The 25,193-nt window shown below is 45.5% G+C and overlaps 1 protein-coding gene across 4 annotated transcripts in view; it reads left to right on the top strand.

Moving 5' to 3' along the window:
- Positions 1-237: 237 nt before the first annotated feature.
- Positions 238-25,193, top strand: part of LOC135905830 (protein TsetseEP-like) — a 62,813-nt gene continuing 37,857 nt past the window's right edge. For 3 of the 4 annotated variants that reach the window (XM_070528694.1, XM_070528693.1, XM_070528695.1), the window contains exons 1-2: positions 1,628-1,744; positions 5,592-5,707. In XM_070528694.1, coding sequence (XP_070384795.1) covers positions 1,702-1,744; positions 5,592-5,707 — 159 coding nt within the window. In that variant the 5' untranslated portion in view covers positions 1,628-1,701. Of the gene's footprint in view, positions 479-1,627; positions 1,745-5,591; positions 5,708-25,193 lie in introns of those variants that run through there. The other variant, XM_065436868.2, reaches the window with a different exon arrangement.

Here is a 25,193-nt window from a genome sequence, read left to right as displayed (position 1 = left end):
AAAGTTCTGGCCTCATACGAATGAGCTTGCTATCAATATATAGAAATAGCCCATATTGAAAATATTTGCTTCTGCATGCATCTCCTTTTTATCTTTTTATCTATCTGTGACAGCACAGATAGGCAGACACAGCACAGTGGGCTTGGCGGCACCGCAATGAAAGGACTGACAAACTCAGTTTTGTTCTTCAAACAGGCGGTGTTGCCTGTCGTGTCCGGTTCAAGTGCAAGCCGAGGATGAATTCACACTTCTTCCCAAAATCGAGTTCTTCAGTGTGACTGCTTCCGTGTACTCCGCTGGAACAACCGACTTCATACTGCTGCGCACCCGGGCATTGACTGCATCGTGGGAAGCACTGAGGTCATCGATATCACCGAATGGGGCGGTTTCTTCGACGATGGACTATCGCTCCGGCGCCAGTGGGCTTGGCGGCACCGCGATGAAAGGACTGACAAACTCAGTTTTGTTCTTCACGCAGGTTGGTGACAAACGCTCTTATGTTTGTTTCAAAGACGACTGTCCTGGTTTGCTAGTGCTGCCGAGCCCACAAGCCATTTGTGCAATTTCCAGTGAATGTTTGGATGTTATGATGCAATTGATATGTTGTGGTGACATTGAAACGAATCCGGGTCCTGAAAGACAGTTACTAGAACAAATTCTGGCTGAAATTAAAGGTTTGAAGACTGATGTGACCGACCTAAAGGCAACAGTTGCTCAGGTTGAGACTATTGTGTCTAGTATTCCTGAGCTAACTAAGAAAATAGAACAATCAGAAATAGAAATTTCTAACTTACGTACGTGTTTGCATGGCATGCAGAAAAAACTCGAAGTTCTCGAAAACCGCAGTCGAAGCAATAACCTCATCGTAATGGGACTCTCCGAGACAGAAAATGAAACATCGGAGTCATTGAAAGATGAAGTAGTTCGCAGAATTTTTCTAGAGAAGCTAAATGTTCCTGTTGCGAGTGTAGAACGCATGCACAGAGTTGGAAAGTATTCTTCAGGCAAAATAAGGCCAATATTCTTGCGTCTTACTAATTTTGATGAAAGGCGGGCTGTACTTTGGAGTGCTCGGAAGCTGAAAGAGACAGGTATTTTTATTAATGAAGATTATCAAAAGATGTTAGACAGAAGCGACGAAACCTTTGGAACAGTGCTTTGGGGGATAGAGAGAGCGGGCACAAAGTTATTCTTGTTTACGACAAGATGAAGATTGACGGCACCACTTATGCTTGGGATGACGTGAAAAAGCAACGTTATGTAATGTATCAGCAAAAGACAGACCCGAACGCAACTGCAACTAGAGCGATAGCATCTGACTGACGTCACCCGACGCGCAGGCTTCATTTGCTCAGTATTAACGCCCGTAGCCTCTTAAACAAAAGCGTTGAACTGGAGTATGTTTTGACCGAGCACGAGCCGGATGTAGTGATAGTGACGGAAACATGGCTCTACTCTGAAGTTTATGATCACGAAATCTGTCCGCCGGGGTACAAAGTGATAAGGAACGACCGTAGCAGCCGAGGTGGGGGTGTGGCGATTTTTATTGATAGCAGACTGCAGTATACAGTATTTGAGTATCCTTCAGATATAGAAACAGCGTGGTGTAAAATTTTTGGGGGGGTAACCGAAGTTGTAATCGGTGCAGTGTATCGCCCACCTGGGACAAGTGCAGCAGCTATCGAGAGACTGAATGATTTCATGCATTCCCTGCGTGTACAAAACAAGAACGTTATTGTAGCAGGTGATTTTAATGTTCCTGGAGTATTGTGGGACAGCATGTTGCCGGGAAGTAGGGAATGCGAGTCTGCCACCGCACTAATCGAAACGTGTTTTTCGCACAGTCTTCATCAAGTTGTCAATGAATACACTCGTGTCCAGCAAGCCAGCAAATCTGTCCTTGACCTCGTATTTCTGAGTGAAAAGTTGTTCCTCCGCCACACAAAGTTGAGATTTTTTCTGGAATTTCTGATCATTTCGTCGTTGGCTTAACACTGATGTTTCAGCAAAATGGAAATATATCCAGACGTGTTTCGACTTACAGGGAATACAATGTGGCCGATGATACGGCTATACTTGACGAATTGGACAATTCTTTTGAACGGTTTAGGGAGCTTTGTCTCCAACAAAATGCGGATATAAACAAAGTTGGGCTAATGTTTAAAGCCCTTGTACACAAATGCATAGCCCAGTTTGTGCCCTTGAGGGTAAAAAAGAAACGTGTGCATAACCCCTGGATATCACGCGAAATTATCCATTTGAAAAGGAGGATAGAACGATCCAGAGCAAGGCACAAACGTGTTCCCGATCTAGATCTGTTAGAACAGATTATTGCGCTCAAAAAAGAGTTGAAGGATAAAATAAGAGAGTCCAAACAGAAGTATTTTAATGTTACAATGCCAAAGTTCCTTAAATACTCACCCCAGCAGTTTTGGAGGCACTTTTCAAAAGATAAAAAGGTAATCTCTGAGTTGTGTACGACTCAAGGCTATATTACTAATGAAGAAGATATTGCAAAGGAGCTTAACAGGATTTCTCCAGTGTCTTTACTACAGACAATGGCGAAGTAGACGACTTTAGCGTTTCTCGTTGCTTCCTTCCTCTAGGCGAACTCCATCGTTCCGAGCGAGGTATATTTAAACTATTGCTCAATCTAAAACAATGTAAATCATCTGGACCTGACGAAATTCCTAATGCATTTTTAAAGAGGTATGCGGAGTGGATAGCCAAATACCTCTTAGTTATCTTTCGAAAATCACTGTCGTCGGGGGCCCTGCCTGACGATTGGAAATTAAGTAAAATAATCCCAATACCAAAAGGCGGAGATCTCAAATGTGTTTCCAACTACAGACCTATTGCACTAACGTCAACACCATGTAAGATTCTTGAACACGTTGTCTCTAAACACATCAGAGAATTTCTGACGCGCGAAAATTTATTCAGTGAGTCTCAGCATGGTTTTCGTAGCGGCCTCTCGACAGTGACCCAACTTGTGGAAACAGTGCATTTCATCTGTGAAGTGCTAGATCGAAGAGGCCAAGTAGATATCATTTATCTAGACTTTAGGAAGGCATTCGATACAGTTAGTCACACGAAATTATTATTGAAGTTAAGAGTCGTGTTAGGTAACTCCAAAGTCGTCCAATGGATCGAAGCTTTTCTAAAGAATCGCCGACAGTTCGTTAGTGTTAAAGAAAGCCAGTCTACAATATGTGAGGTCGTCTCCGGAGTGCTGCAGGGCTCTGTGCTGGGACCCCTGCTATTCCTAATATATATCAATGATCTGATAGCAGACCCATCGATACAATCAAATTATTTGCAGATGATTGCGTTATTTTCACTGAAGTAACCTCCGCACATGACCAACTTAAACTTAATTCTTACTTATATCAAATACATGAATGGTGTAGAAAATGGCAAATGTCACTGAACTTGGATAAAACTGTATGCATGACAATATCGCACAAACACACCCCTTTACAGTTCAACTACTCCCTATCGGGTACCCCACTAACTCGAGTGACAGAATACAAGTACTTGGGTGTAACTTTGACTGCAAATATGAGTTGGACTACCCACATTGACAATATAGTAGGTAAGGCAAATCAAAGATTAGGATTTATTCGACGGACTTTCAAACAAGCATCCGCAGAATCCAAGCTTATTGCATACAAAATACTAGTGCGTCCTATAATGGAATATGCATGTGAAGTCTGGGATCCTTACGACCAAAAGAACACACTAAAATTAGAAGGTGTGCAACGGCGTGCCTTGCGCTTCATTTTTTCCAAATATCGAAGACGAGACTCGGTGTCACCGCTTTATGAAAAGGCAAACCTTCCTTTGCTTAAAATGCGAAGGAAACACAAAAGGCTGAGCCTTTTTTGCAGCATTATGAATCAGATGGTGCTGGTAAACAAGGAACGCTACATAACCGAGACAACGCCACGGGTAGTAAGGAATAAACATTCAAAGCACTAGAAAGAAGGTAGATTTTCTAAGGATTGTTTTAAATATTCTTTCTTTTTGCAAACTGCGAGAGAATGGAATAAACTGCCGGAGAGAATGATAAGCGCGAGAGACTGCGAGCAGTTTCGTTCCCAACTTCAAGAATACTCTTCCTAGTTTGCTGGTGATTTCAGTTTTTGTTACCCTATAGTGCTGTACTAAGTACCACAAGCTGCTGCACTAAGGGTCACGAATTGTTCTTAATATTGTTTGTGTATACCTGATCATATGCACTGCTGTGTGTTTAGTGTTTGTTGTTGTACAGTATGTAATACGTTATTGTACTCATTCCTATCTTGGCCCTGTAAAGGGCTGCTAGTATGTTCAAATAAATAAATAAATTTTCGAATGTCCAAGTTGATTCGCAATGGGTTTTACCTTTTCTTCGAAGGTATTTTATTTGCTATGCATTTCACTAACCCCTCCCTTCTGTTTTTTTTTAAACTACTCCTTACTATTAAAACTGGATTAAGCAGTTTTTCTTTATTTTTTAAGATACTTACTGTAGAATGACAGCATCGGGTGACATGGTGTCAGCTCGTCTCGACATAAAACAAAGTTCTCTGTCACTCATGGAATTTTACGATGCCACTCGGGGAAAACTCGGGGAATTTGGAAATGTCAACTTGGTAGACACCCTGTCTATGCTTTCCATGGCAGAAACTCCCTTGTGCAGACCAACTTGATTCTAGTTTCTTCAACTGAAAGACTTCGTTTCCTCTTTATATGGAGTTTGTGCACATTATGTGGCCCTCTCATCCATGTGTGCCCTATGCAGGAATTCCAAGTTATGCTGTATTAGTGAACTAGAATTGGACAATAGCAAAGTGACTACTGTTACCATGAGAGGATGCTACGTAAGCCAGAAAATATGCAAAAATAAATTACAAGTGGTAATAATTTGCTGCCCTGAAGTTGCTGCACCATGACATCATTGATGCTGACAGCATTTATATCTCCAGTCTGCTTGATTTTTTTTTATTTGCAATACTGTCAGTCTCAGTGAGATCAAAGCAGGTAGGCATGATATCAGACAGTTTTACAAAAGGAAGAAATAGCTCATGCTACATGGTACAGTAAAAGCAAGCAAGAAAGAAAAGCTTCATTAATTAGTAATTGTTTATCAGTAAAGTGGACTATATGTAGAGGAGGTAAAAAAGACTAAAGGAGTTAAAGACACGACCTAACAAGCCTAGAGAACTTTCCCACTGCCAGAATTGCCCAAATATGAGAGAATATTTTGAAATCTCTGCTGTCACACTGATGAACATGTGCCAAGGTTTCAAAGTGCAATTCAAGGGAGGAGAAGTATGGGCTTCTTTCTTTTTTTTCACTAAAAACCACCGTAATATTTTAAATCAAATTAATGTAAATATAAAGTGCTGAAAATGATGCTTTATCATTCTTTACACAACTGGTTTAGTGTTTCTCTTTTTCCTGTCCCTAAGGCTTTGTCCACAAGCAGTTTGTACACTGCAAATTTTGTACTCGCAGTTGCACAGGTGCATTTGGCATTATGACCAGGTTTGCAGATAAGGCAACACGAACCCAGCAAGTGACATTGTCATGTTTCTGTTGTGCAGTTACTGAGCCAGAGCCAGTTCCAGAGCCAGCTCCAGAGCCAGTCCCAGAGGCCGTTCCGGTGCCCATTCTTGAACCATTGGCCGAGTTAGTTCCTGAGCAAATGGTTGAAGCGCAGGTGAATGCAACTTCCTGATTTTTATGACTGGGCAGCGGTGTGAAGACTAGACACAAATCTGACACACAGCGTTGACTACCAACTTGCAATATTTAGTGCAACAACCGCAATATGTCATTGCACATCAGATGTGATAGCAGTGAACTGTAGCTTGTCATAATACCATCTCCATCCCCCAGCAGCAATCGTATGTCAGGGAGTGTTGTTTCCATAAAGTCTATCACCACCAACTTTCATGCTGTAAATTTATTAACAATTTGCCACTCTTCTTGAATTGATCCTTAACTTAGTCTCTGCAACACTTTTGCATATTCATTCATTTGACATGCATCTAACACTGAAATTTTGTGGTGATGGGCCGTAACTGATTGCTCTTTTTTCTTGCCATTTGTTCACATATTTTTGTTGTGAGAGTAGCCAATGATTGACATATCCTACTTACTCGATTGTAACGCCCCCTCGATTGTAATGCACACCCGTTTGCCGGGACCTAAGAAAAAGGAAAGTCCTTTACAGTACTGCACACCTCATTCTTTCATACAGAAATACAACTTTCTCCCATTTGGAAAAAACCAATATTTACTCCCAATGCAATAAAGTTGCAATAACTAAAAAAGTAGCAGTTTTGCCCGAAAGGCGAAGCATCGATTACGATAGCAAATTAGTAGACAGCTATACGAAAAGCAAGGATATTAGTTTTATCGGCCGTATAATCTTTTAAACATTCGCTTACTAGCTAAATTAACAAGCACAGTGCAACGCACACACAAGCAAACATGAACATGTCTCACTCAATGACCGCGCGAACTCTCTATCAAAACGCTGGGGCGCGGGAATTGACCTTTGTGCAGCCTCGCTTCAACGCCAACTAAGCGACGAGAACACAGCGCGGTGCACCTAGATGCATAGACTCTTGTCTCCGCCGTAGACCGCTTTCAATATAGGAGTCACGCGGCCATGCCTTACCTAGCAGCCGCCAGTGTAGAGCACTTCTCCTGCTTGTGCTAGTCCCGCACACAAGTTTCAGGAACTCCAAACGGCCGTGATGCGGCCCGACTTCCGTCAATCTCCGCACACATGATCGCTTTCCTTTTAATTGTGGCATCGTGATGAACGGGGCGAAATGCGAAAACACCTGTGTACTTATATCTAGGTGCACGTTAAAGAACCCCAGGTGGTTAAAATTTGGGAGTCCTCCACTACGGCATGCCTCATAATCAGAAAGCGGCATTTGGCATGTAAAACCTTATAATTTTATTTTTTAATCATGATGAACTCGGCATCTCTTTGCAGTTGGCACTTCCATGCCGATTAGAGCAAATGCAGAAAGCGGGAAGACAGACGGTGCACTAACCTAAACCAAAGCAAGCAATGCCTAAGCACCCCTGCTGCAGCACATGGAGAAAGCTACGGCAGCTAGGCTCGAAGCGCGCACGAGGCGGTCATTTTGAAATGTCGACAGCGATGTGGTATTGCAGACTTAGGGTCGGTCTCGATTCTAACGCACACACAATTTTTGGACCAGTTTTATTGGGGAAAAAAGTGCGCGTTAGATTCCAGTAAACAGGGTACTTGTCTTTTATTTTTGTTGTTTTTTCGTCTCTTATTTATATTCTTTTTAGCTGAAAGCAGGTGTCTCATTTTCTTTCCACACTACTTTCTGTATTGTTGGCATTGTATAAGTGCTGTATTTTGCTCTATGACCACATAATCTTTCCTTCTGCAATGCAACAGGTGCTTGAGGGTATACCGTATTTACTCGCATAACGAACGCCCTGTTTTTCCCAATGTACCAAAGCAAAGTTGGGGGTGCATTCATTATGCAGGATGAATTTCATGGAGAGAATTTCGAAACAGCAAACATTTTAAAGTAAGACGGTAATGACTTGGAACATCCATAAGATAACTTATTTGCGCAGTAAAAATACATGTATACCATTTGCAAACCGTAATTTCACTCCGCATCTGAACCACCAGACCTGCTTTTCAGGTCGCTGGCCGCCTAATCTACATCGTAGTTCCAGCATAGAATAAAGAACCAACGTGTCAGCCGCGCGAAGTCATCGTGGCTTAGGCCAATCGCGCGCAGCAGAACTGAAAGCGTGCTTCGAACAGTGATCTCCGATCGCGCCTTAACTCCTCCTCCGAGCTGCTTCTGGCCGTCTGCAGTTATCGGAAGCGTCAATGTTGAAGCTTGCTCATGTTTTGACAAGCATGCTGTACGTGTCTTTCCTTGACCGTCCGACTCATCGGCATTTCAAAGTTTATCGTTGTCCGATCAGCATTTCCGTTTTGTGAGCTGATAAACTGAAATCAGTGAGAAAAAAACTTGGCATAGGACAAACCAAGATGCATGCACTGAAACATAAGCAGGGTAATATCATCAGAAATCTCGAAGGTATAGCAAAAGCAGCGGAAGAATTCTATACTGACCTGTGCAGTACCCAGAAGAACCACGATACCTCCATTCAAAGCAGTAATGAACAGGTTGCAAAAACTCCTTGTATAACTAGCGATGAGGTTTGAAGGGCCTTGCAAGGCATGAAACTGGAAAAAGCTGAAGAAGATGGAATAACAGTCTATTTAATCAAAGATGGAGGAGGCATAATGCTTGAAAAAACTGGCGGCTCTATATACGAAGTGTCTGTTGACTTCAAGGGTCCCAGAAAACTGCAAGACAGCAAATATTATACTAATCCACAAAAAGGGAGATGGCAAAGAATTGAAAAATTGTAGACCCATTAGCTTACTCGCAGTATTATGTAAAATATTCACCAAGATAATTTCCAATAGAATAAGGGCAACACTTGATTTTAATCAACCAAGGGAAAAGGCTGGCTTCAGGAAGGGATACTCTACAATGGATCAGATCCATGTCATTAATCAGGTCATCGAGAAATCCGCAGAGTACAATCAGCCTCTCTATATGGCTATCATACTGTCACGAGTAGGTTAACGCCTGGTACGCTTGCTTGAGCGAGCGGAAGGAACACAGGAACGCAAGGTGCAGCACACACAACATTCATTCAAAATGGACTCTTAAGAACAGGAAAACACGGTAACATTCGACTTATCGCTCACGGCATGCGTCCTCCCTTAGTAAGTTTACCGCTCACACTACCGCGTTTACAAACGTCTGTGCGGCGATTGTCTATTCACTGTAGTAGGAGCGCTTACAGTACCGGTACTGTTCGACGCGAATATCGGCGTCCCCCGGTCTGTGGTCTGTCGATGCGATCTGGTCGTCGTCCGTCGTTGTCAGTGTCCGGCGTCACCGATACCCCAGCCGACGTGACGACGGCACGGTCCCTGAGGCGCTGTCGCGCTCCGGCAGAGCGGGGCTCGTGCCGGCTGGTGCTCCCGGTGCGCGCCGGCCCAGCTTGGTTCTCCGGACGGGATGGTGACTGGCTGTAGCCAGCCTCCGCGCGTCTACGTTCAGCGGCAGCAACGCTGACGTGTCCTAGCAGGTAGGTCCGGGCCAGCGGTGGTTCCAGGGACGTCGGACATCTGCTCGCCGAGGCTGGTACTCAGGCGGGACGTCGATGTGTCGCCTAAGATCTGGGGCAGGACCCAGACAGGCGATCTCCGGCCGTCTTCTCTTGTAATGCTGCGCCCGGTCACCCCGTCCTTCTCTGCGCGCGCCCCTTCTCCAAGATGGCGACTCCACGCGCTCGCTCCGCTCTTTCTTCCTCGTCTTCTTTCCTTGTCCACGCTTGTCACTCCTGACAATGGCCCCCTTCTTTTCCGAGTTTTCGCTCCGCGAAAACTTCACTCATTGCTCGTCTCCTCTTGGGTTTATACGGACACTGCACTTCCACTTCGTCACGCCACATATAACTTCACTTCGCCACTTCTTCGTTCACACGTCACTGCATTTCACTTCACTGCACTACACCACATATAACTACTCTTCGCCGTTTCTTCCTTCACATTCTCACTGCACTCCACCGCACTTCACTGCACCCACACGCACATCACGCAAGTTTCTGCCAAGTCTTAACACTGCGTCAATGTCAACGGTGCCACCCTTCACACAGCACTGTTCTACTTTGGTAGCGGCACCTTTTGGCTTCCTAAAAGGTCACTCTACTCATAAAATCCGCACCCACGTTGTCTCGCCCTTTAATATACTGCACCGAGAAGTCATACTCTTGTAACACTAGGCTCCAGCGCATGACTTTGGCGTTGTTGTGCTTTACCCGGTTTAGATACTCTAGTGGCCGATGATCAGTTTGCACAATGAACTGAGTCCCATATAGATAAATATGAAATCGTTTGACAGCCCACACTAAAGCATAACATTCCTTTTCTACTGTAGCGTAGTTTCTTTCCCGGTCATTCAACTTTCGGCTTGCATAAAGGACAGGGTGCAATACACCATCAGCCTCCTGAAACAGCACAGCCCCTACACACCTTTCCGATGCATCTGTTCGCAAAACGAACTTTTTCTTGAGGTCCGGTGCCCTCAGAACCGGAGGTTCCGCCATACATTTCTTTAATCGTTCAAATGCCTGTTGATGACATTCTGACCAGGGTAATATATTCGGAGCATTCTTTTTCGTGAGATCGGTAAGGGGACTCACTATCTCCGCGTACTGAGCGATAAACTGTCTATAGTACCCTGTAAGGCCTAAGAAGGATCTCAGCTGTTTCTTATTCACTGGTCTAGGAGCACTCTGGATCTTCTCTAAAGTGTCTGTATGGGTCGCGACGTGGCCCATGCCCAACGTGTGACCAAGGAATGTAATTGCATGGAACCCAATTTGACATTTGTTCGGCTTAACTGTAATCGCCGCCGCGCGAAGCCTGCCGAACACTTCCTGCAACGTTTCCAAGTGCTCCTGCCAAGTATCTGTTGCTACTAGGATGTCGTCTATATCGTGTTCCACATTGTGTAGTCCCTGAAGTACTATTCGCATAAGCTTAGTAAACGTCTGTGCAGCAGTCTTGAGTCCAAATGGCATAAACCTTAATTGAAATAAACCCCGCGCACATGAGAAGGCTGTTTTTTCTTTCGATTCCTCGTCAAGGGGTATCTGCCAATACCCTTTAGTTAAGTCCAGCTTAGAAAAAAACTTTTTCTTGGCAACCTTCGCAAAGACTGCATCCACTCGTGGTATTGGTTCTGCATCATCCACCAACACCTTATTTAGGCGTCGAAAATCGACACAGACTCTGTTAGACCCGTCAGGCTTCTTTACCACCACCAGAGGCGAATTGTATGCAGAGGTGCAACGTTCGATCACTCCCAATTCTAACATCTGTCCAATTTCGTTATCTATGTCCTCTTGCACCGCTAATGGGAGAGGATACTGTTTTACGTTGACTGGCTTGTCGGTTGTTAATCGAATGCTGCACTTGAGCACTGTCGTCTTGCCCGGGAGATCCGAGAATATCTCATCAAACTCCTTTAGCACTGTCTGCACTTCTTCTCTTTCCACTTCGCTTAAAGTAGGGTTTATCACCACCTTCTCTCGACCCATTGTTTTCTTGCTGCTGTACGTGGGGATTTCTGCTTCGTATGGAGTTTCAGCGTCCGATTCTGTGATGACCATTCCTGCAACTTCCTCTATATTTTCTGGTTGTCTCAACTCGTATCTTTTCAGCATGTTGACGTGAAATACTTTTCTTCTTTCTCCAATTTCTAGTTCGTAGTCCACGTCGCTTACTATCTTGCTCACATTGAATGGTCCTTTCCAACTCATGGTGAGCTTGTTGGTGTCATTTGGAAGTAGCACCAGTGCCATGTCCCCAACCTGAAGAACTCGTTTCCGGCTTTTCTTATCATAATATTTCTTGTACGATGCCTGGGCTTCGGTAAGACTCTCTCGGGCGATGCGACAGGTTTCTTCTAGCCTATCTCTCAATTCCAATAGATAGACATACGAGGACTTTTGCTCTTCTTTCAATTTCGTGTTCGACCACATTTCCCGCAAAACCATTAATGGTCCCCTCACCGCTCTGCCATAGATTAACTCGAATGGTGAAAATCCAGTGCTAGCCTGCGGCACTTCCCTATATGCAAACAAGAGTGCAGGTAAATAGCGATCCCATTCCTTGGGTTTCTCTTGACACACCTTGCGTAACATGCTCTTAAGCGTGCCATTGAACTTTTCTACCAGCCCTTTACACATGGGGTGATATGGCGTCGTCAAGAGGTGTCGTAGAGACAACAGTCTGCAAATCTCTGTCATCAATTCTGATGTGAAATAGGTTCCTCTATCCGTCAGTATTTCCTTCGGGACTCCATACCTAGTAAACATTTCTACCAAAGCCTCAGCAATTGTTACCGTGTCCACCATTTTTAATGGGACAGCGTCAGGATATCTTGTGGAAACATCCACCATCGTGAGGATGTACTTGTTTCCTTTATTTGATGCTGGATTAATAGGGCCTACAATGTCCACTGCGACCCTCTGGAAAGGTTGCTCAATAATAGGCATAGTCCCTAGAGGTACCTTTGATACCAATCCTTTTGGTGTGGTTCTCTGGCATATGTCGCAAGATCGCACAAACCGTTTAATGTCACTTTGCATGCATGGCCAAAAGAATTCTTCTGATACTCGGCTGGTCGTCTTTCTTACTCCTTGATGGCCAGCCATTATAGTGTCGTGCGCCAACTCGAGGACTGCTCGTCGTAAACTCGCTGGCACTACTAGCTGTCGTGTTTGTCTTCCATCGTGGGTTCTGGCTATTCGGTACAGTAATTCTCCCACCTTCTCAAACTTATGTACGACCCGGCTCTTCTTATTCTGAATCCATTTCCCTAACATTTCAAAATAATGTCGTAACGTACTATCCGCTTCTTGCCTTTTCTTCATTTCTGTCGCGGTTATATCGATGCCGGTGCCTGAAGTCTTCTTTATACCGACATCTTTCCTATCCTGGTTGCTTGTGCTTTTCTCTACTGACAAAATGCTAGCTTCTCCGGTATATGGATCAGAGCTTCTTTCGTTATCTCTGCCCCCGGCTTTGGTGGATTCATGCTTCGTTCTACTTGTAATCTGGATATTGGGAAAACTCCAGAGGGGATCTGGATCATCCACTCTTCTGACTCCGGGCACATTCCCAAGAATGACGTCGTAAAGCGGTTCTTTGACGCACCGGGCTTCAATCCAACCGCAATAATAAGGTGTCAAAAGCAATACACGAGCCATAGGCATTCGCCTTACTGTACCATCTGCCAATCGAACTGGCGTTTCTGTCCCGGTGATATCTCTTTCCGGCACCATGGATTGTCTTACCAGAACAATGTTGGACCCAGTGTCTCTGAGTACAGACACTTTTCGTCCCTGCAGCATTCCCACTACTACTGGCATCGAGGTTTTCGGGTCTTCTGACCTCGGAGCCGTCGTGACAGCGCTTGCCTTGTCGCTGGCCTCCTTCTGTTCCATTTGCGTACTGTCAACACCAATGGTATTTTCGCTCGCAACAATGCAGGCAGTCTTATTTTCTGACTTAGCTCGGCAGGTTCGTATTGTATGTCCATGCCGTCCGCACCCCTCGCACTTCAACGTCGAACTGCGAGTGCGACCCAGGGGACAATTCATAGCCCGATGCCCTATCCTGTCACACATAAAACATTTGATTGTACTCCGAGTATTTTCTCTCTCATCTGGTATCTTCTTATCTTCCTTCCCCTTTCCTAAGTGCCTTTGGCCTTGGGCTTCTAAATAGCGGTCGGCGCGTTCAGATAGTTCCGCCACCGTCCTCAAGTTGCGTTCTTTCAGGAATACTGCCACGCCCTGATGACATGATGCTAGGAACTGTTCTGCAATCATGTTGTCCCTCAAGTGTTCAAATGTCTTCTCTACGTTAGCCATCTCCAACCAACGATCAAAGTAGTTGGAGATTCGAGCGGCGAATTGCTGGCCTGTCTCGTTATCGTGTGGCTTGGAGCTTCGGAATTTATCCCGGAAACCTTCGGCCGTTAGTCTGAAGCGTTGTAAGAGAGCCTTCTTCACCTCATCGTAATCTAGGGCGTCAGTCACTGCCATTCGACAGTACACGGCCAACGCTTCCCCCATGAGACACATAATCCCGTCGCCCAGTCACTCTTCGGCCAGCCTTGTCCAGTTGCTATTCGCTCAAAACGTTGTATATAGGCATCTAGATCATCTCGCCTTTCGTCAAAGGGGGCGATTAACTTCTGGGGACACACTGTCGCTATCCTCTGAGGTACCACATCTGAGTTCCCATTTCCTGCCTCTTCTCCATTGTTACTCATGCGCAGCTGCAATTTCTTTTCTATAAGCTCTTTTTCCAAAATCAAATTCCTATATGCACGCTCGTCCGCATCCTTGGCTCTCTCCTCAGCTGCCTTCGCTCTCTCCTCATCTTCCTTCGCAGCCTCTCGCGCCTCTGCGCGTTCTTCTCTTAATCGCTTCTGTTCCTCGTGATATAGTGCTATTCTGGCCTCAGCCGACATGCCCGCGGCACTCCCAGCCGTCATCAAACGTTCAAGGTCCATTCCGCTGCTCAAGACACCCCGAGGCACGCGACGTAGTTAAAGAGATCCTGGCAGGCTCGCCAATGTTGTCACGAGTAGGTTAACGCCTGGTACGCTTGCTTGAGCGAGCGGAAGGAACACAGGAACGCAAGGTGCAGCACACACAACATTCATTCAAAATGGACTCTTAAGAATAGGAAAACACGGTAACATTCGACTTATCGCCCACGGCATGCGTCCTCCCTTAGTAAGTTTACCGCTCACACTACCGCGTTTACAAACGTCTGTGCGGCGGTTGTCTATTCACTGTAGTAGGAGCGCTTACAGTACCGGTACTGTTCGACGCGAATATCGGCGTCCCCCGGTCTGTGGTCTGTCGATGCGATCTGGTCGTCGTCCGTCGTTGTCAGTGTCCGGCGTCACCGATGCCCCAGCCGACGTGACGACGGCACGGTCCCTGAGGCGCTGTCGCGCTCCGGCAGAGCGGGGCTCGTGCCGGCTGGCGTTCCCGGTGCGCGCCGGCCCAGCTTGGTTCTCCGGACGGGATGGTGACTGGCTGTAGCCAGCCTCCGCGCGTCTACGTTCAGCGGTAGCAACGCTGACGTGTCCTAGCAGGTAGGTCCGGGCCAGCGGTGGTTCCAGGGACGTCGGACATCTGCTCGCCGAGGCTGGTACTCAGGCGGGACGTCGATGTGTCGCCTAAGATCTGGGGCAGGACCCAGACAGGCGATCTCCGGCCGTCTTCTCTTGTAATGCTGCGCCCGGTCACCCCGTCCTTCTCTGCGCGCGCCCCTTCTCCAAGATGGCGACTCCACGCGCTCGCTCCGCTCTTTCTTCCTCGTCTTCTTTCCTTGTCCACGCTTGTCACTCCTGACACATACATTACGAAAAGGCATTTGATTCAGTAGAGATACCAGCAGTGATAGAGGCATTACGTAATCAAGGAGTACAGGACACTTGCATAAATATTGCTACGGCTTTTCGTCTGCCTCTTCCTACGTAACAATATCTTGAAAAATATCTGCAGAGATTCCACAGTTACCTTAATTCTCCACAAGCAGGAAGATACCTATAAAGAAAGGGATCGGACAAGGAGACACAATCTCTCCAATGCTGTTCACTGCATGCTTGGAAGAAGTGTTCAAGCTATTAAATTGGGAAGGCTTAGGAGTAAGGACCAACGTTGGGGACAAGTTACAACAAATAACTAAGGGCATTAGCAGAGAATATAAGAGTGGGGTTGAAGATGAATATGCAGAAGACAAAGGTAATGATGAATAGCCAGGTGAGGGAACAAGAGTTCAGGATCACCAGTCAGCCTCTGTTTACCTGGGTCAGTTACTCACAGGGAACCCTGATCATGAAAAGGAAATTCACAGAATAAAAATGGGTTAGAGCTCATACAGCAAATTTTGTCAGCTCCTGACTGGAAGCTTACCATTATCATTGAAAAGAAATCAGTGAATTTTACCGGTGCTGACGTATAGGGCAGAAACTTGGAGACTGACAAAGAAGCTTGAGAACAAGTTAAGGACCGCGAAAGAGCGATTGAATGAAGAATGCTAGGCATAACGTTAGGAGAGAAAGAGAGCGGTTTGGATCAGAGAACAAACGGGTATAGCCGATACTCTAATTGACATTAAGAGAAAAAAAAATGGTGCTGGGCAGGTCATGTAATGTGTAGGTTAGATAACCGGTGGACAGGGTTGCCAGATTGGGCTACTTTTTATGCTGGTTGGCGTCAAAAATTCCGACTTGGCTACATGGCTATATTGGGGCTATTTTTGTCTTAAGGGCTTCCGAGTCCCGAGGACCACGTCAACACTGACAAAATTCGGGAACGGCGGTTTATGAAAACTCCAAGCTCATTGCTGCTGCAGAGATATGTAGGATATCTTGAAGGCTGTGTTTTTGGGCCATGTCGGTGCTGGGAGGGCGGCGTTAAGTAATGGCTGCCAGGTTTATACGTCATTCCAGCAAAGGCTCTCTTGTTTTGGGTTCGGCGCCATCTGCTGCCAGTTCACGCGCGATTCAGTAAGAAAAACAGTGGGCCTGACAGCTGTCGAGTACATGTTCCGTCCCGGCTGCTACACAGCAAATTAATATGTGGACTTACACAACAGCTCAAGTATACGTACGCATGTCGTGGCATGTCATTTCTACCCGTGGTCCTTCAATGTTTATCGAGGGTTCCTTGTTGCCTATTGCCTGGTTTTCCCTCGGATCACCGCATTATTTATTTACCCAGTAACCTTACGAAAAACTCCGCAAGTCGCTTTAAATGAGAAACACGGCAGCTCGAGTCTTTATGTACAGTGCACGTCAGGCTTGTGTAGAGCGCGCGAACGGCGGCTGCGGGGCTGATCCGGAGGCAGCCAGCGACATCTGAGGGTAGCTGCTGTGCTCGAGATAAGAGGTGTCTGGGCACGCAGAGGCCGACACACCTAATCTCACACCCAGTCACTGGCTGGCTGGCTGCAAAGCACCCCGGAGGCTGCCGTTCGCGCACTCTGCACAAGGGTGACGCTCACTATACATGCTCAGCGAGCCACAGTAGTCTCGACTGTCGATCAAAACGAAATATTTTGCTCTATAGTATCACCAAGCATTCCCAAGTTGTGGGCTAGGATTAGGAATCCAAAAACCAGTGGCGGAAATCCCATGTTCCCCTTGTTGTCTGAGCTTGCTTTGTCCCTACTTGCGCGGCCTGTTTTGAACGCAGCTGCCGATAGCGTGTTGTTCAGCCAGGTTTCGTTGACAAAGGATGGTCTGAGAAAGTGCATGTAGAATAAGACACTGCTGGCAGAGAGTGGGGACCACTGCAAAGATTTTCAGCCAGATGAACAGTTTCTGTCTTGTTTCAACTATGTAGTTCTATATGGTCCAAGTGGCAGTGGGAGTTAATTGACACGGGGCTATATTGTATATTTAATCGATTTGCGTAAATCCCCAGTGTGAGAGGTATCAAGTGGGACTGTATGCAATGTTTTTCTTTTTCGTTCTTTGTTTTAGTTAAGCGGCTTTGTATTATGCGAAAGTTGCAATTGTTTCATGGTACTCATTAAATGTTGCATATTATTACAATGATAAGCTCTGTAAATATATGAAAAGGATGTTCGTCCAGACTGAATACGGCAAGGCGATTGCTCACCAAAGGTCTGTAAGTGATTGCCTTGCCAATGTCAGGATGATAACTCATCGATTTTCATACCGTATTCCTGCAACAATTTTTTTCCCTTGAAGCTAAGTACATACGAGTAATTGCGATTATCGCTTACTTTTTATAGGCACATACTTTACGACCATTGCAATGCTTCTTTTTTCTTCTTACTATTCATGACATTGTACTTTGTAGACACATATTTTCGAGATTTGATAAAAAAACTACGTTCGATATACATAATAGGTGTGTGCAGTACCGTTGCGTCCATATTTTATTATTTTTGCCCATATCGCAGTCGTGGTGGTTGGGAAGAGGGTTCTTGCCAGTATCTAAAGGTATATATAATGTTCTACTAACCTCCTGTTCTGATGTATAGTGCTTGAATTTGTTAGACAGAGAGGCTTATGCTGTACTTCGTGGCAGCCCTGTGCGATCCATAGATTTTGTGTTCCCTAGTGGAATCACATTTATTTCTTTTTTAATCACAGTCAAAGTAATGTACACAGCTCCCCTCGGAAATTGCGCGTCACACGCATTCGTGCCTGCATGCACAGAAACTTACGTTTAAGTTTTTACTATATTGCACGAATCTTGCCAGCCAATCCCTGTTTAAATACCACCCGGTTCAACTCCTTTCGATACTAATACCACCTGGATTATAGCCAGCACCGTAATCCAGGTGGATTACGGTGCTTTAATTCACCTCTTCTGTTATGGTCCATTAGGTTGCGCTGTTTTTTCCCACTCAAAGGCGAATTGCTGTTACAACTGCTGCTTCTTCGCACGAGGAAACCGCGAGAAGGTTTCAAGTTTTCTCAAGAGTCCAGTGTGCCTCCAAGCAGCAGCATTTTCTAACTCAGGTTCGCGCTGCTTTCGAGTAAATTCAGAGAGAACGGGAGAGAAATAACATGTTTATTTTGTAAATCAAGCCTATAGGAAAGGCAACCCTATTTTAATGCCTAGAGTTCGGGCCGCCTCTTGGGCAATCGATTGTGACCAGCCGAATCTGACCCTCGACGTTGGAGCTGGCAATATTTTGCCTGACTTTTATAGAAAACTGCCACGGGTAAAGCGAGACGTGTCTCAGTAAGCACAAATAACGTCAGGAGTAAATCGGAAAAGGATTTATCCGCTTCAGTGCAACAATAAGTGCTGTCTAAATGCACGTCTGAGTGGCAGCAAAACTTTAGTGGCAACTCTCACTAGAATTCTTTACGCAGATCATCATGCCAGTGTTGTACTGGATGTATGCGGTGAGATTTGGAGACGATCTATACCACATATAAGACATCTGCTGAACATCATCAAATGTTTTCACAATGTTTTTGGCTACTTTTCGCTACCGAAAAATTTGGGTCTAGCTATTTTTGGGCTACATTTGGAGATCATTTGGCTATTTTTTGTTGGGACCATCTGGCAAACCTGCTGGTGGACCGTTAGGGTTACACATGGAGGAAGGAAAACTGAGGAGGGGCCCTGACCTCACCCTTTGTGAAGCTAAGTGGAGTCGGAAATTGGCGTTGCTCATGGCGTTGCTCCTCCTATCGGGCCAGCTCTCCTCTCTTGTTTACATTTATCGCGAAACCACTCCATGCTGTGCGCAACCGGGCTGCTCGGACGCATGCGCTCCGCAGCAATACTAAACAAAAGGATGCAATCGCAGTGTCTCATTGCATTACCATTGCCGAAGTCATGTTGAAAGAAGTTCATAATGAACTTCGCAAATTGGGCCATGAGGTCAAATCGGCTGCTTTTACCTGCTTTTACCGGCTTTTATGAAGATGAACATGCGTTATAGGCCTTCCAACTGAACTGTTCTCATCAACCGCAGGTACCGGCTGCTGCCCAGTTCTTGCGTGTTTTAAAAAAAAAAGTCACATTATCGCTGCCTTCTACTTGCTTTTGTCTGCTTGGGTTTCCTGGGGTTCTCAGACGAACTTGCGAGCTACACGTCTGGCGCTACGAAAAAAATGTAGGCATTCTCACTGCGTTGCAAGAAGGCACTGGAGACACGTACGACGCACCGACCCATTTGCGATCCATTTGGAGTTTATGAGCACAAACACATACTCTCGCTGTGGCTTGAGCAATCGCCGTGCTTTATTGAACAAACTTTGGATGGCCGCGCATCACTACAACAGCACGCGAGCGAAGAGGCAGAATGTCATTTCTGACTCCGCTATTAGTTTGCTTGACTGCGGCCTGAGGTGCCTTCTTACCACAGTAAGTGAACGTTCACGGAACCAAAGTTTTGCGATAGCCGGCGCACGGTGCAAAACATTATGCACGTAGAACTGGCCTACGTGCGACCATGGAACAGCCGTTTCATGTGTTCATGGGCGTACGTGTTGTGGAGCCTTGCTCACTCTTGCAGCACATCCGCTAGCCCTCACTTCCCTGTGCTTCTCGCACACAGAGATAAGATACGTCTGCAGTAGGGAGAATTCATTCCTTAAGTCAAAGCAGCCGCTTCTTTCCACCTTTTAGGATGAAGCGTCGACTGGCCGGCGCACAGTACCGAGGGCAGCAAAATGCACATATTTATTATTATTATTATTTTATCTATTTGATACTGTCAACCCCGTTCTTGGGGTCAATACAGGGAGGGTGATGTGTCAAGAATACATGATACATAATTTTCTTTCTATGCAACATACAAATTCACTGGCGCTTTTGGTAGGTAACAGCAACAACGAGCAAAAAAAAAGGAGCAAAGAACAGTAGTTATACAAAGAAAGGTCAACAAAAATGCTCATAGTAAAAATTCAGTATACATCCTCGCAAAAGAAAGTATCTAATGCATTTTCGAATTCGGCAGAGCCCTCGTTGCTCACAACTGCATTAGGCAATCTGTTCTACATTTCAATCGTGTCAGGAAAAAAGGAGAAACGAAAAGCATCAGTAGGTTAGATAAGGTTGAATAGCTCTGCTTTTGTTGAGACGATCACATCTCCTTCCTGGAGTTTGTAGATATAGATCCTTGTTTATTTTTGTTCGCCCGCTCATGATTTTAAAAAGAAACTTTGGCCTATGCTTACGTCTGCTTTCCTCCAGAGGCTCTAGTTCACAAGATTTTAACAAGGCTATAACAGACTCCATGCGTCGGTATTTTCCACATATGAAACGGACTGCCAATCTTTGTATTCTTTCTATTTTTGCTTTCAGGACTCTCTGATGAGGGGACCAAACAACACAAGCGTACTCCAAGACTGGTCGTACAAAAGTTTTGTAGGTTGTTAATTTCACGTCCCGTGTAGCACATTCCAGTTTTTTCTTTAAAAAGTATAGTTTTTGGTTTGCCTTGGAACATATATTATCAATGTGTCAATGCCATTGCAATGTGTGCATAATACTGACTCCTAAGTATTTGAAAGAAGCTGCATTATTCAGAGGATGGTTTCCGATGTGGTATATGAAGGAAAGTTCGCTCCTACTTGAGCGAATATGCGTAAATGTTGTGTTGCTATAGTTTATTTCCATGTCCCATTTTAAGCACCACTCGTCTAAGGCCTGTAAACTTCTGTTCAGATTAATTTGGTCACCTTCGCAACCTATTGGGGAATAAATCAAACAATCATCGGCAAAATGTTTCATTTTAACAGGTGGTTCAAATAGTGCACCGATATCATAAACAAACAAGAACAGTATTGGTCCCAAAACAGAACATTGGGGAACCCCAGAGTACACACGCAATGGATTTAAAATGCAATCCTCAATCCTTACAGACTGTTGACGCATAGATAAATAGTCCTCTATCCATTGTATTACTTCTTTACCTATACCTATTTTATCGAGCTTAAAAAACAATTTACGGTGAGAAACCTTATCGAAAGCTTTCCTAAAATCAACACTTGTTACGTCTGTTTGTAGGTGTGCCTCCATGTTCAAGTAGAAATCATGGAGTGTTTTTGTTAACTGTGTCACCATAGAAAAACCACTCCTAAATCTGTGCTGGATTGTGCAAAGTAACTAGTTAGTGTCAAGAAAACTAATATGTTTTGCAATAACGTGTTCTAGGGCCTTTCAGCAAACTGACGTCAAGGATATGGGTCGGTAATTGTTTACTTGCCTGCGGTTGCCATTTTTAAAAACAGGGATTACTATTGCATTTGCGCCAGTCTTGTGGAAGTAAATGAGGTTCAATTGACTTGGCAAATATTACCTCTAAGTAAAAGGAAACCCATTCGGCATATAGTTTCAAAAATTCAGTTGGTGGACCATCCGGTCCACTTCCCTTCTTCGCGTCTACTTCAAGCAGCAATTGTAAAACACCTTCATGGCTGATAATAACTGAATCCATTGCGGTCCTCATGTCGCTGTTCATGTATTCGCCTATCTTATCACCTCTGTGTATAAACTGACTGAAAGAAGCGATTGAAAGTATCAGCTAAATCTTCAATTCGTGTCAGGACTTTTTCTTCATGTTCGATCTGTTCAATCTTTTACTTTCTTTCACTGAAGTAACGCCAAAATTTGTGTGGTAAACGTTTAAGGAAGTTGGCAAGCGTGTGATCAAAGAACTGTTTTTTTCGACTTCACAAGAGCTTCTTTCATTTCAATTTTTACAGCTGCAACTTCCATCGTTCTCACTTTCTGTTTTCATAGTCTTTTAATTTTCCGTTTCATATGGATAATGCTGCGTGTTATCCAGGAGTTTCGTTTGCGCGTTTTCTTAATACGAGTTGGAACAAAGCGCTCGACACAAGTTGTTATGCTACTTTTAAATCTGTGTATTCTGTGTAACGCTCTATATATCAGCACATGTATTGAGGTACACCTGTGCAGGTGTGCATGAACCTCGAACCTGCTCTGTTTAAAAAACTTCGTGCTGTCGTGAGTACTGTGAGAAACAAGCAACAGTTAAGCAACACGAGTTGTAGTATGCACAAAAGCAAGTTGTTACTGAACACAAATGTTCTTAACCAGGACTATGCATTCTTGCATAATGTACGTTCTACGCGCCGCAAATGCACCATGTCCTGTCAAAAGCAGGAATCGCTGACCTGCAAGGCATTAATTGTACATATTCTGAAACGCATCGGTTTCAGCCTGCAATGGCACGTTAGCATGATTCCGCAAGTGAGGGTGAAATTTCCCGCAGATATTCCTTCGTCCGTTGCCATTGCTGTGGCACGGTACGTTGTGTACAGCGTTAAATGCGCGTTCATTTCACGAACTTTAGTTCGTCCTGTCCCACCTGGCCACAGCAACATCCGGGAGAGCACGGTCCAGATAACACAGCGCAACAAAACACGGAGACCAACGCAAACCTGTCCACACGGCTCCTTTGCCACGGTACGAAACCTACGGAGCAACACGTGTGTGCGCACACAACCATAACAAAGCCGCCATTGCGTCCCAAAAGGCGTGGCCGCTACAGCAAAAGAAATAAAAAAATGGCAAAAAAAGAGAACACACTACATCATTTATTCCACACTTTTCTCCTAGCGCGCGGATGGGGTTGGAGAAACCATCGTGTTTTGCTCTTGCAGCATCGTGGCATTATTGTACAGTCGCCGACCGTTTATTCGGATCTCACGGGGACTGCGGAAATGTCCGAATAAACAGGTGTCCGAAAAAGCAGACTAAGAAAAAAATCCTTTATTTCCACGCACTTTTTCGGGCTTGGCAGTAGGCCTGAAGAAATCGTGAATGCGTCGTTGCACGCTGTTCCGTTTACGCGCTGTTCCGTTTACGCGCAATCAAATAAGCCTAAATCTTGGAGCGGGTCATACGGTCACTATAGGCGGCTGAAAGCACAGTGACTGCTTGTACATGCTCTGCATGCGACGGCAGCATAGCACATGGTCCGTCGTCTTCCAACTCGGAGTCATCGTGTGGTGGTGCAGAAGAAACCTGAAGAATGATCTCGCCATTGTCGAGTTCTGCGCATGTCAGTACAGCAGTGTCAGCACCTGGGAAACTGTCAAGTGAGACGGTGTCCAGAATCGCAATGCAACCACCGCGCTGGTCTCAGCAGAACAATTTCACCGTCAGTAGGGAGCACATCGGAAGGCGACAAATCCTAGGCCTCCCGGCAGCCACTTGCCGGCATTCCTCAGCGCAGTCTGTGCGGGCACTGTCGGCGCCATTAGACACTTGACGCAATGTTTCCGTATGCTGCGTTGGATCACCGCAACCTCGACACATCACACAAATGCAAACACCGCCATGCCGTCACGCTGGCACCAGTCGCACATACAAAAAATGTGGCCTACTCGCAGCGTCGTGCACGAAGAAAGGAATCAGCTGCTGAATTGTCTTGGCATGGCTTACTAAGCTGAGACCGGAACTGCTGTAGCCACAAACCAGGCAGAAACGATGATGATGAGCGGGGATTTGCAATAGCTCTACTTCATGGGGCAGGAAGGAGGCTCCGTTCAAAACAAAAATGGCGTTCAGCAAGTCGAACCGTGCACCGGTCAGAGTCAGCGCATGGTGCTCTTGATCGAGTTGGCTCAAGAAGTGTCCGAAAAATCAGACGAGCGGTTGCAAGATGTCCGAACTTTCGGCAGTTGTTATACATTATGGTCTATGGGGAGAATACTCTTTTTTTCCTCGCTTTTCATTGTAGCCGGGATGCTTGTCTGCAGAGCAAGTCATAAAGGTGGCCTGCAATACGGCAGAAACTGCAGACCTTGATTTATGCTATGGGAACTTTTCATGCCCCTTAGTATTAAGCACCAGTTTATGTTCTACGAGGTTCTTTTACTGCTTCTCGTGATTGGTGTCTGTCGGTAATGACGGAAGCTACCTTTTCTGTGCGATGTGGTTGCAGTCTTATGGCAAAATAAGAGACAATTTGGGAAGGCACAAGACAAGCCTGAAGGATATTTTATGACTAGCAGCAAGTTGTAATTACTTTACGAATAGGCAGCCAGTATACAGCAGCAGTTTCCAAAGCGTCAGCTGTGAGTCAGCACTTAGGTACATTGTTGTTTGTGCTGTTACCGTCTTTAAAGGGACACTAAAGGTTAATATTAAGTCAACGTGGACAGTTGAAATACCATCCCAGAAACCTCGAAATGCTTGTTTCATACGAAGAAGAGATTTATTTTAAGAGAAAATGTGTTCTGAAGTGTCCGCCCACCTCCAGCCCAGTTCAAATTGCCCGCCCTCCGATCGTGGAGGGGTGACGTCATGGTCTCATAGTGACGTTGCGCCATCGGCGAGTAAAACAATGCCCGCAGACGGCGCTACGGCTTTTCTGCACAAAACGCGAACGCGCGTCCAGAAACAGAGCCAAGACAGACCCAACAGCTGCGCAAAAGCGGAACTATGGTGGCTAGTGGAAGGGAAAGCGCGCGACAATAAGATGGTTCTTTATTTTATGACGCCAACTTTGACGCTCGTTGCAATGGACAACCCTGACGACACATTGGCTAGCGATGCTGGGCTCGACTTCAGCGATTTGATTACTGACGAGAACGACCTGCTGCTGAGGGCTCACGCTGCCGGCGTCGTTGCGTACTACTACGACGGCAAGTGTATGTCATGACTGTACATATTCGTACATTTGTAGCTTTTTCTTCGTGAAAACCAAATGCCGCACTCGCCACCCCGTCTTCGACCTGCAGTTGTTCTTGCACTTCGGAGAATGCTGGCAAGGCCGACGGAACAGCGCTACGAGAAAGCATTACATTGAAAGGCACTTTACACGACTTCAGTAAGTCAGCGTTGAACTCGTAATCCTCTGGACGAAAGTGCAGCGAGCACTCTATGCGATTTTTCTGCTCTTTGCCAACGTGCTGTGGCAGAAGTACGGCACTTTACCACTTAGAACGGAGAGGTTCACTTGTTGGCACAGTGATAAGTAACGTTGGATTCGCCGCTGCAACTGCCCTTGGCCAAGTTCCGTGGACTGTTCGCGAATC

The sequence above is a fragment of the Dermacentor albipictus genome, unplaced genomic scaffold, assembly GCF_038994185.2.
Source record: "Dermacentor albipictus isolate Rhodes 1998 colony unplaced genomic scaffold, USDA_Dalb.pri_finalv2 scaffold_14, whole genome shotgun sequence".
NCBI lineage: Eukaryota > Metazoa > Arthropoda > Arachnida > Ixodida > Ixodidae > Dermacentor > Dermacentor albipictus.
This window is presented reverse-complemented; position numbering and strand designations above follow the sequence as displayed.